Source organism: Trachurus japonicus, chromosome 14, assembly GCF_045865225.1.
Source record: "Trachurus japonicus isolate A0001 chromosome 14, Traja_1.0".
NCBI classification, from domain to species: Eukaryota; Metazoa; Chordata; class Actinopteri; order Carangiformes; family Carangidae; genus Trachurus; species Trachurus japonicus.
In genome coordinates, this window is record NC_140920.1 from 32,635,610 (window position 1) to 32,648,933 (window position 13,324).

The 13,324-nt window shown below is 42.8% G+C and overlaps 1 protein-coding gene across 5 annotated transcripts in view; it reads left to right on the forward strand.

The window, feature by feature from the left end:
- Positions 1-13,324, forward strand: part of LOC146975139 (stromal interaction molecule 1-like) — a 48,923-nt gene that overhangs the window by 21,037 nt on the left and 14,562 nt on the right. For 4 of the 5 annotated variants that reach the window (XM_085798824.1, XM_085798825.1, XM_085798826.1 and 1 more), the window contains exon 2: positions 3,321-3,464. The exons of the other annotated variant lie outside the window; for it this stretch is intronic. In XM_085798824.1, coding sequence (XP_085654950.1) covers positions 3,323-3,464 — 142 coding nt within the window. In that variant the 5' untranslated portion in view covers positions 3,321-3,322. The remainder of the gene's footprint in view (positions 1-3,320; positions 3,465-13,324) is intronic. 5 annotated transcript variants of the gene reach the window in all.

Consider the following 13,324-nt stretch of genomic DNA (forward strand, 5'->3'; position numbering starts at 1 on the left):
TCCATACTGGACTTGTGCAGTGTTACATTTCTCATGTAGCTACCAGGTACAACTAGGTTAGTTGGTTAGTTAGCTGTAGTTAGCATAGTTAGCTAACACCAAGTCTGTAACAATGTAGCAACATATCTACAGGTAGAAGCTGCACAATACTGTCACTAGCCTACAAATAATTTAATGGAGCAAAAATAAGACGAAGAAGCTGGTATAGCTACAGTGTAATATTCAGCTTGTTATTCTGCACAGAGCAGCCATCTTGGATTGTGAGCTCGTGGTTACCGAGAGCCCGTCCACATGAATACAGGTTTCAGTGAATCTGCATACGTTTTTTTATCGTTTCGTCCAGACGGAAATGGCGTTTTAGGGGTCAGAGTGGTCAAATCTGGAAACGGCGGCCAAAACGGATCTTTTGTGAAACGATGATGAACCCCCGACTACTTTAACCTGTACGCCACTGAGCCACACGTCTAGACGTTACAGTCTATGGACGTAACAACAGCCGACTACAGTCGGTCCCTGGGACACTGAGGCTGAATCGCGTCCGTTAAATCATCGTCAACACTGACAGGACTCCCAGTCAACATTTAATCATTTTAAAATATTGGAGTTTGAATCCAGCGAGGAAGCTTTCCTTCTTCTTCTCTGTTTTTGGTGTTTATGTGTGGCAGCGTTACAGCGCCACACACAGGCCTGGTGGATCTACTACAGCCTTTTGAGTTGTTTTCAGTGGACCCGTGTGTACACAGATATTTCTTGGAACGATGCCGTGTTTACAGAAAACTTTTTCAAAACGAACAAGAACAAGATCATTTTGGATGAAGCTCTATTTCTGTGTGGACAAGGCCTGAAGTTCCCTGAGTTTCAAAGTGGGAAATGTAACTGGGGGGGTGTTATGGTGACAGAGCCGACTGGGAAGTTGGAAAATCCATTGTCAAGAGTTGATGATCAGACTGTGTCCCCAGTGTTCACTCTACAGTGAGATCATCGTGTTGTAGTGTTGTGTGAAGACCATATGAAGTCCACTGTTACCGTGCATCACACAGCTCCTGTCGCCACACAACCATGACATCATTATTTTTAATTTACAAAAGTGTTATGACCCCTGTTTTTTTTCTCTCTCTCTCTCTTTTTATTAAGGTTCAGGCAGACCACATATCCTTTACATATAATTTCCACAGAACTATGCATTTTTCCTTTTATGAATAAACATAACAAAGCGAGTAACACAGCTTACAAACATACATAAACACATAAATACACCGCCAGTGAGGGATATTGAAGCTCAGTCCAGAGGGATCCACAGCGTCTAAAACTGGTTGCCATACCCATGTAAAACCCTCCATGTTATCATGAAGGCTATAAGTCCATTTTTCCAAAGGGACTAGTCACTATACTCATTACCTCCTTGTACCAATCGTCCAATGTAAGAATGTCTTTATGAATCCAGAACTTGATAATAGTTTTTCTTGCCATATACAAGAGTATTACGATGAGTTTTGCGTTGTGATTGTTCCTTGCGCTCGAAACCTTGGCTGCCAGAACACACTGAGGAGGTGATAGGTCCAAGTTATGTCCAATCAAAGCATGACCCCTGGTTTTAATGTTAACGTTGAACCTGTTACTGTGACTGAGGAACTAAGCTGAAATGTAACACTGACATTAAACGGTGGATCTCAGCCTCGCTGCAGCTGAAGACAGACACAGTCATGCTACAAAGTGAAGAATCAGCTCCGTTGCCTGTTTACAGTGTATGATACTGTATGTACAATGGTAATGAGGTGTATCACCAAGCAAATACAAAGAAATGAGATGCAGTTTGTTTCTTAACTTCACCTGCAAAATCCACAATGGGACTGAACTCGACAATCCTCCGGTGCCACGTATGTTTCAAAATAGCTGTCAATCAAAAAGAGATTCGGCCTTTAGACAGATCCTCCAATCATCATGCAGAAGCCCAGCGTCCAGGCCTGGCCCTCTGCTCCATTCACTCCCAGAGACACTGACAACATCACAGCATTTATCCAATGACCGTCTAGTTTCTATTCTCTGTCGCCCCATTGAAGTCCATGGACGCTGAGAAGACAATCAGTCGACCTGCGAGTAGCTGATTCTGAACCAACATTGTCTTAGAGTTGAACATGTTCTCACACATTTTTAGTTATGAAATAATTACACAGCAGTTCATATCTGACCTTTTTTTTTTCTTGACATTTTAGAGGAAACAGAGCTTCCCTTGCAGTCGTAGAGCAATTACCAACCAAAACAGCCAGAAACAACTAAAATGCAGGAGAATATGTGTAAAATGTCTTTGTACAAATTGAAGAGAGAAATTAAAATGATTTTCATTTCATAATCAGTTGTGTTACGTTCTGGAACACTGGAGAATCACCAACACGTATAAGGGAGGGGGGAATCATGGTATGGCAAAAAGGCTCAGGGGGTACGCAAGACAAAAAAGTTTTCTATAGCTTAGAAGTTTAAATGTGAAACACGACTGAAATCTCTGCTTGATAGCATTGTTTTTATCCCTTCACAGTTCCACATGGGTTCACTATGTGTTGTTATATTTAACATTTTATACCATTGACACTGCCTGTAATGAAGCATCTTCTCTATAGAGGATCTTTGGTACAACTGGTGGTCGGTCAACAACCCTTACAGATTATGCGTTACACTCTTGCTGAAGGACTTGAGCAGCATCTGAATGTTTCCTCATGTTACCATGAGCTCAGTGTTTGGTCGTCCATGTTAACTCTATGAGTGAGTAAAGAGTCAACGAGTGTGTGATGTTCATGGACTGATGAAAAGCAGGGACACACCACTCACTCATTTATTTCTCTACTGACTCAGGAATGACGTCATCTTTTTTTTTTTTGCAGATTCTAGATTCTCAGTCTAAAGTTAGATATTAAAGCACCATACAGTATAAAGGCAGATGTTTGTATTAAAGCTCCATACAGTAAGGTAGATGATTGTGTTAAAGCTCCATACGGTATAAAGGTAGATGTTTGTATTAAAGCTCCATACGGTATAAAGGTAGATGTTTGTATTAAAGCTCCATACAGTATAAAGGTAGATGTTTGTGTTAAAGCTCCATACGGTATAAAGGTAGATGTTTGTATTAAAGCTCCATACGGTATAAAGGTAGATGTTTGTGTTAAAGCTCCATACAGTATAAAGGTAGATGTTTGTGTTAAAGCTCCATACGGTATAAAGGTAAATGTATTAGAGCTCAAACCACCCGGCAGGACTTCCTGTGACTTTGTGATGTCACAACAAAGCAGTCAGGAAGTGCCTGAAATTCTCCTTCTGTCTTTCCTCAGACATGGAGTGTGTGCGTGTGTGGTTGATGTGTGTGTGTATGTTGAGCGCATGTGTTGACACCCACGGTGGATTGGACAGAAGTGACCACACCCACCTGGACCATCAGCACCATCATCTGGTCTCCCATGGCAACACAGCTGCAGGTAGAGACACCTTCTCTTGTGTTTGTGTTTGTGTTTGTGTATTCCTGTGATGCAGTTTTGTTGCTAACCATGGAGTTGAAAATGAAGAGGAGATCAGATGATCAGAATCAGAATCAAAGTTAGAAGACAGATCAGAATTTGAATCTGAATTACAATCAGGATCATAATAAGAATCTGAATCAGGATCAGGATCAGATTCAGATTAGGAATCAGAGTCAATATTCAACACAGAATTAGAAACGGAATCAGGATCATGATCTTAATCATGATCAGAATTCAAATCTGAATTAGAGCCATGGTCCTGCCATCATCACCATGTCACATAATCACAACAAACACTTAAGTGCTACAGCGCTATGAACTGTGGGTATGTCCCTCAAGCAAGGTATGCAGAGACAGATTTAAAGTGCCCCTAAACCCAAAATCGTGTCAGTGTAGTGTTTAGGTTCTGCTACAAGACATTTCAGCAGCAAAGTCACTAATGCAGCCACAACTGAGCATTTTAGATTTGAAAATGCAGTTTGAAAGCCAGAGTCTGAAAAAGTTGGATTCAGTTTTTCAGCAAACAGTCGGGATTAATACGTCATAATGCCTAGCAACCAATCTGTTGATTTTGTTTTGCATCTCATTTGTTGTTCACTGTGATGACACTTCACATCTTACTTATACAGCTAGATGTCAAAAGTGGTAGCATTAGTTGGCGTGGCCGTGAGGTATTTTCGCCACTTTGAATGCGGTAGACCAGGGTTTGAATCCCAGTGCAAACCTTGTGTTTTGACATCACTCCTCCGTTACTAGCAACACGGTGGCGGAGGGCGGGCGCTAGTCATGACACTTGCATAATGCATAGTCATGAAAATTCATAGAATCTGGATTTTTCAATGAGGGAGAAATAGTAGATGTGTTTTTAGCCTCTTTGAGAGTTTTTTTTAAACCAACTTCTTTGTGGGAAAACAATTTTAATCAAAAAAATAGTCATAGCAGAGCACTTTTACGCATAACATTTTAAAATGCCTCTTTAGGGGGATTTTAAGGAAAAAGGGGACTCTTGGACCTGATAGTGTGACAGGGGACAGTCCTGACTCATGGACACTGGGATTTCAACAACATAGCGGTACCCACTCCAAGTGAAGCCAGAGCTTCTTGTTTGACATCTTCTTTGTTCCTGATGGTGATGTCTCTGATGCTGTTTCTTCACCTGCAGCCTCTGACCACTGATTGGTCAATGTTGATAGTTGTCAATCATTGCAGCGACGTGTGTGGCGTCAGATTACAGCTCCTGTTGCTCTCTTGCCTCGTACTGACTTGGTGCCTCATATTGCGCAGCGCATCAATAGTGCAATTTGCGCATGTTGCTCAAAATGAAGCCCTGTGTGTAAACCTGAGGCCCAACAGCTGTTCTGTGTTCAGGGAGGGGCGGCCCTGACTGGACACATAGGGTCAGTGGAGAGGCCCCCGTTGTGTGGTGTCCACTAACAGGTCTACCCGGGTCCGGGCTGTGGGGTCTGAGTGAGACATCGGCAGCAGCTCAGAGCTCTGAGCTCCGGCTCTTGACAAAGAAATGGGTCCTTCCTGTTTGAGGTTCACACAGTGAAACACACCATGACAGAGAAACAGAGCTGCCCCCCCACACACACACACACACACACAGGCCCACAGAATGAGCCGACTGAGTCTTCCTGGTGGTTTTGTCTCTTTGTGGTTGTTTGTTGATGCTGCACAGAGACGTATCAGCGGCTGGGCCACATTGGCGTGGATGGGTGGTGTGTGTGTGTGTGTGTGTGTGTGTGTGTGTGTGTGTGTGTTGCAGCAGTGATAGTGTGGGAGATTAGCCGTTAGCAGTTCACCGCAGCTTCCTGGAGATGACACGTCTTCTCTGATGTCACAGGAAGGATGTTGACAGAAATAGACTTTGTCTGGAGGAGGAGGTGGAGCTGTCACTCAGACACATCAGGGACAGGACGTGGGACGGACGGTGAGGTGTCAGATGGAGGGAAACCCAGTCAGATAGGTCAATGTCTTCATCATAGGTCATGTATGAATTCTTGGTCAACAATGGGTTTTGTGAGGTCACAGTGACTTTGACCTCCATATCGCAATCAAGTGGTTCTGAATATAATCTTTATTTATTCTCGAGAGACATTGAGGTTACCCTCATTTTCAATGTCGTCGAGTTTACAAGCCATTTAAATATTGACAGTGGTTACAGTCAACTGATAGTGATTACATGACAATATACATTTAACAAGAAACAAGAAAGACAGTCATCAAAGCGGTCTCGCCAATACTCGTATAGAGGAACTCGAGGAACTTTGAGTAGCAGTAGTTCAGCTGAACGGGTCATATGAGTACATGAGTTCCATTCTAACATATTTGCTACATAAAGTGGTAATTTGCCTGAAAGGGCCTCAAAAATATATAAAAGCCAGTGCTTCTTGCGCCTTTCCTCAAGAGAGGGCCAACCAACTTTTCCATACAGAACACAGTGGTGAGTATCATATTTACCACCAGTGATAAATCTTAGAGCTGAATGATAGATGGAATCTAAACGTTTCAGAGTTGAGACAGCAGCATGTCTATAGATGATATACCACCACCAGAATCCATGACAGACATAAACACTGTTTCAACTATTACTCTTCTTGTGAGCACTGGAAAGCAAGATTTGTTTCTGTACAGATAACCAATTTTTGTCTCAACTTTAAAGGAGAATTCCGGTCATTTTTGACCCCTAAATCGTTGTCCTGGTGGTCACCCATAAAACACGACTAAAATTGATGCAGGCAAACCAGAGTTACACCATGGCTACCCAGCGCTAGGGATAGCAACAACACTAACCTATGGGGGCAATTCTTTCAACCACAACAAACACTCAAAAACAATCGAATATCTATGGTACATGACTGGAATCCTTATGACACACCACTGAAGTCATATAGTGTACAGTATAAACAGCATAAACTTTGTGTTTTTGCATGTAATCACTCACCTCAGACAGCCGAACTCCGAAACATCCTGGAAAGACATTTCTATCTGATCGCAGAGCGCCTTCTCCCCGCCACAGAAACAAACACTTTTTCCTTGTTGTGATGATTTCTTTACAAAAATAAACGGTCTGAGATACTTTGGACATTACCACTGCACTGCTCCACCGTTTATTTAGATAGATAGATAGATAGATAGATAGATAGATAGATAGATAGATAGATAGATAGATAGATAGATAGATAGATAGATAGATAGATAGATAGATAGATAGATAGATAGATAGATAGATAGATAGATAGATCATACATATTGTATTAAACACAACAATAAATATGTGGATAAAAGGTGCATGTAAAAGGTTAAAAGTGCTGGGTTCAGGATGCTTATAGTGAATGAAACAGACAGAAGAGTATTTGTATTGCGATTGGCATGAATCAGTGTTTCCTCTACATTCATAGGAGTGGTGGGCCGCCATTCCTAAATCCTAGCCGTCGCTCCTTCAAATTTCTTTCTTTCTTTCTTTTTTTAATTGTCGCAAATGCACCACCGCATGTCTCCACCTTCACAGCAGAGTCCTGCACTGGGTCGGGTACTCGGTAAGCTACAGATAACTATCTTGCTCAGTATCTACTCTTTGCACCTTGATGACGGACCACAGCGTGTTTTTCCGCAGCATCATTTAACTCAAGTGACAGAATAACAACAGTCTCAGTACAGACCAGTGGTCGCTGTCGCCGGTGTGTTTTTAAAATTAGCGGGTTTGATTGTTGTGTTGGATGTGCTAGTGGAAAAGCAAAAAAAAAAAAACGGAATGTCTCAGTCTAAATAAGCAACACTGATGATTATTATTGTGGCCCATAAGTTTAACAGGACATACCCCAATATAATAATGTTGTAATCGTGTGTGTGTGTGTGTGTGTGTGTGTGTGTGTGTGTGTGTGTGAACAGCACAGTGGGGGAGTCGGTATCTGTGGCTGAATGTACTCTTGAGACAGTCCAGTGTGTTATGGAGGGGATGGGTGGTGTTGTCAATGATCCTGAGGAATTTTGTCCAGACTCTATCGTCAGCCACTTCCTCCAGAGTGCTCAGCTTCGGACTGAACCTTCTTTATCAGCTTGTTGAGCTTGTTTGCATCTCTTTTCCTGATGCCCACACCCCAGCACACCACAGCAAAAGAGAGACGAGTGGCTACAACAGTCTGATAAGCATCCTGTTGCATACGTTGAAGAGACATTGTGTAACTTCTCCTGTTATCTATTCAGGAAAATCGATTATTTTGTTCAAAAGTCTGTTTTTCATTAATCAGTAATCCTCCCCATCAACAAACTGAAGTGTTCCGGTAAACTCTGAATTTGCCGTTCATATCATTCATATCTACATGGAGCGGGTAAGCTCGGTGCTGGCTGCCATGTGGTGTCACCATGTTTTTACGTTCAGTGGCAGCGTGACCGTAGGAAACCACGGAAACTCAGCAGAGACACCGGAGCTGTCGGCTCAGGTCGAGGTGGTGTCTGTGAAAAGTCACCGTGGTAACGCAGTGAGGAGGAATGGAGCGTTACACTGATGCTGCATTCACCTGCAGTCGGGCAGATGGCCGTCGGTAACAAACCAGATGTCATTTTAATCACAGAAGTCGAGAGAAAGCCGGTAAAACGTGGGTCAGGTAAACAATACCACATTGCCATGACAACATATTGTCACGTGTATTGTTTTGCCTCGTGCTGACGGACCACTTGTTTACATCGAGGCTTGTTTATGCCGTTACGTGTAGCGGCTGTCTGCCCAATTTCACGTGAATGCAGCTAGATGGGAGTAATTCCCACACAATGTACCTTTAAAATACAAGCTGCTCAGGCCTTTCTTGTATACAGCCTCTGAGTTAGCTGCCCACTCCAGCTTGCTGTCCAGTAGGATGCCGAGGTACTTGTACTGCTCCACAATCTCCACATGGCTCCCCCTGATGCAAACAGGAAAGGGTGGGGACTTTTTCCTCCTGTAGTCCACAACCTCTTGGTTTTTGCTACATTAAGCAGCAAACGGTTCTCATTAACCGTATTGGTACCGTACATAGGTGTTACATGACACTTGAGGTTGAAGCCCTGTGGCGTTTATGTGCTGATGAGCTGTGATGAATGTTTCTGCTGCTCTGGCTCAACCAGCTTAATGCTTGTTTTGTCCTGATCACCTTCTTCATCCTCACCTACACACTCCTCTACATGCTGCTCAGACTTGATAGTTACCTTAGCTTAGCAGTTAGCGCTGGTTCCTCTCTCTGTTGGCTCAACACATGAACGTGTTTGTCAGGTTGTGTTGTTTACCAACCACACCCTCCACAAACACTCACGACAGCGCTGATAGGCCGCTGCTCCTGATGTGTTACCAACCAGATGTTGCTGTGGGCGGGGCACAGACAGCATCAGTCAGCCCCGTTTCCACTAAGAAGGTTCCTGGTAAAGGGAAGGGGGAGGGACTCTGAGTACACCCAATCAGCACCAAGTAGTGTGAAGGACTAAGGCCGGGGACTCTTGACTGACAGGTAGTAGGCTATATAGCGTATACCTGCATTCATTTGTTGTGTCAGCTCCACACATGCTGCACCTCTTTGACCATATTTGGATTAGCCATGAGTTATCTCAGCTCATTAACTTGCTAATGTGCAGCACATGAATGAGCCTCAGCTGTGCACATGATGCAGCCAAACCAGCTCCATCCACTTCCCACTTCTTTGTCCATGTTTTGATTTTGATACTCTGAGCTTCAGAAACTGGTGGGCGGAGTCACAGAAGACACATCCATCTGTATTTACAAAGTCCGCCATCTTTACTGATTATACTGTGAGAACCTGACAGTCTCTCAACTTCCACGCCTTCATGTTAAAGGAGGTTTTTTTTTGGTTATAAAAAAAATTCTCATATTAAAGGGATAGTTCACCCAAAATTGAAATTTCACTCATTATCTACTCACCCTCATGTCGACTAAGGGCTGGGAGAAGTTTCAGAGTTATTCGTGCCTTCTCTGAGTTACAGGGGGTCTCGGCATAGCAGTGCATGTCCATATAACGGTTGCAAATGGATACCAACTGTCTTCGTAACAAAAAGACACACCAAAAAACATCCAAATACCTCCATGCTGCTCGTATGTAATGTCCGTCTTGTATTAAAGCCCCGAAATGCGAAATTGTCCCGAAAAAAATTAAATAAGTCTATATTTCAAGCTTGTTTGTAGCGGAAGCTCCTCTTCCCAGTTCGTCCAAATTTGACGAACCGGGAAGAGGAGTGTGAATTTCTGTGTTTCAGTGTTTAAATGCAAATGAACCACTGCTTGCCCCGCCCCACCCCTTCTACTGCTACCAGGTAGGGGTGGGGTTATGCAAATTCAAAAACTAGTTACATCATTGAGAACTGAGGGAACAGCTTGTTAAACCACATGGATTTCAACCTAGAGAGCCTGAAAATTACTTTTGGGGGCCAGAAGGCAAAACACCTAACACCTAAATATATGTTAAAGAGCCTTCAAAAAGTGTTCCATAATATGTCCCCTTTAATAGGCATCAACAAGCTCTGTGCTGTATGTGGTGCATGATGGGTGGTGTAGTTTTGTCGCCGTGTTGGCGTGTGTTCAGACTGAGCTGTGACTTTGACTCAACCCCCACATCCTCTTTAATTCTATTATCCATGTATTTCTGTCCTCACAGCTGCTGATCTTAATCCTCAGACTAAACTCAGACCTTTACCGAGGCCTCGTCCTCACCTGTCTCTCTGTCTCACCACCTCTCTCTCTCTCCGTCTTCTTCTGTGGTGCTGCGGCCGTCACAGGAGATGAGATGGAAACCCGAGCTGGACTCACACACGGATCAGACGGATGTTATAAGGAATTGATTTGTATTTTAGCTGCAACCAGAGGAAGACCTGTGCATAGTTACATACATACATACCAGTAGTTAGGTTTTCATGTTGAAGGTGTGAATGCTGTCTGACTGACAGCCATCTCCTCTGTGTTCACTCTCAGTCTGGGGAATTTGGGAGTGGGGGCTCTGTTACATGTCTCTGTCCGGAGACCCATTGTCTCCTGATCTGTCCCCAGCTGTTGGACCTGTGGATTTACTCACTGAGATCATTTCACCTCAGAATATATAACATTGTTGATCTAACCTCCATTTATCATAGTCTCTATGAATCATGTTCAGTTTGTTACTGCAGAGGCCCAGGTTGTGTTGTCCACCTCCCACCACCACCAACACGTCACTAATTAAAATGCTTTGAATATTTTGTCCATATGTCGTATAGAGCTTCAATGTGGACCTTAAACTTAGCACTCACTGTTTAAATTTAGTCACACATACATAATACACAATACATATACGTATATGTATGTATGGCTAATTACCATGGCAGCAAACAATACGTACTTTCAGGTGTGACCACCAGATACCTGTGTATCAGACCCCAGACCAGACCACAGAATGAAAATGTCAAAGAAGTTAAACAATTGTCAGTCAATAGTACTTTTTTTTTTCTTTAGGTGAAGCTGTGGTTCAGTGTGTGACTGATATGAAATATGAAATTGGGAGAAGATCTGACAGAGATAAAGACACTTTCTTTGTAATTTGAACACTGCACTGCAGCCAGGAAGTGACGAGACGTGACTCTAAGAGGTGGCAGGTGACACTTTATAACAAACACAGAGAAGGCAGAGGCATGCAGCAGAAAACTCTATCAGAACACATCTACCCAGCGTAAGCACTATGGTTGAAATTTACAGAGGAAATAACAATTAGGTCTTCAGCTCCTTGGCTCTGGTCTGTTTCATCTGGTTATCAAGCACTCCAGAACAGAACTGTCAATCAAACAGACATGCCCCTAATTATTTCAATATTTAAAGGTGTTCAGAAATGGCCGTTTGTCCTGTTTGTCGCGCTGAGTTTACCCGAGTAAGGAAAACGAATTTGATTGGTCGTTATCGAGCGGGTGGGATATTCAAAGCTTGAGGCGAGACCGAGCTCTGTGTGTGTGTGTGTCTCAGACGTTTGATTGACGGATGATGGATCCAATATCAGTGGCTAGTGAATCGTGAGCAGTGTGACGCATAATCCGTGCGCCTGCATTATCCAGAGTGAAAAAAAAATTCCCCACTTTCATCCCGGATTTACTCGAAAATAGAATTTTGCACAAAGTTTGGGCTCCATCGTCTGATAGATGAGTTATTACACTAATGTTAAGACCCACAGTGGGCTCAAACTCAATTTTCTTTTTTGTACAGCTTTAAGACCCCATATCTAATTAATTAGAAGACTATTTTCAGATCGACCACCAGAAGAGTGAACAGTGTATGGGCCTGACACATGTACACAGATCCATGAGTTTTCAAGCATACTTACTACATGAAGAGTAATAATATACTACAGCATGCCCTGTGATGAGCTCAGATCCAGTAATCAACAGTGACAAACCAACAGGGTCCTCATTTCATAGATAATCACATCATCAGGAAGTGGTACTGTAGCTATACTGACCAATGAGACTTCAGCAGTGAGTGTTAGAGCTGCAGTATTGTAAAACTGCTCTGCCTGATCTCTCATCTTTCCAAGTGTTTATTCAAAGGGAGTGAGCACACACACACACACGCAGTATGAACGGCCCTGTGTTTACACTACATTTTGGATTATCTGACATGTGGAACAGCCGCAGCTCCATCAGCACTAGGAAACTAAACATAAGGAGGTCAGATGTCATCAGAGGGAGAAGTAGCGCTGTAAATGTTTACTTAAGATAATAAACTGATACCACCTTAACAGCACAGCAGGTGAAAGTGTCTCAGTTTGTGTAACAAGCTCACAGGAAGAGAAAGGAACCACTGGAAGAACAAGACACTGAGGAACTGTAGGCAGGTTTACAGGGAAAGTGTGGTGACAGCAGAAACCGGTCAAACCGACATTAGGGCGGCTGGCCATGTTTGGTGGTGATGGACATGTTTGTTCATCATCATGCTGACCTGTGATACCTAGGGATGGATCGTCTATCGGCGATCAAAGGGAGGATCGTGATTTTTTTTTTTTTCAAATTGCGATTCATTTACTGCCATAAGATGTTAAAGAAATAATCTCTAGAACCTACACTGCTACTGTGTACTTGAAAATGTTTCTGGTCGAGCAACATGTCTGCATACAGAGCTCTTTGATCTGTGCAACTGAGGAGTGAATATTAAACTCTTAATTACACACCCTGTTGCATATTTACCAGACAGAGTAGTTTTCAAGGTAAATCTATGCAAAACCGCTGATGCACGTTGCCTTCAGGGACACTTTTTTGGCAAGCAGTCTCTGCATTTCCCTCTAAAACAACTCTGTCTGGTAACGTTCTGTTATTATCTCATAGTGTGGTGAATGTGGTCACAACTTGTCCACCAGAGTGTTGTACGTTTATACGTTTATTTGAAAACAGGGACAGTGCACATTAATAACATCACTGTAAATGCGCCAGAATTAGCCAAGAGGCTATTTTTCATCTGTAGTCCCCAGACGGATGTTAAAAAGTCACCCTAAAAACAGAATATGAATATGATTAAAATTACAAAATTATTAGCCAAGGCAATCTACAAACATGCACAGCAATTAACAACTTGACAAAAGAACATACAACATAACATGACAAAAGAACATATATAACATCAATCAGAAAACATAATCAATACATCCCCATGCAGCAAAGACACATGACGCAAGACACATCACACCACAGCATGCAAAGCAGAAGCACAGACACAAACTGCAAAAAACAAAAAGACATGCATGCCGACACAGGCAGACAGACAGGCAGTTGTTGGATTTTGTATTTGATGAGTTTGATGAGGGAAACCAAGAAATCCCATGAGC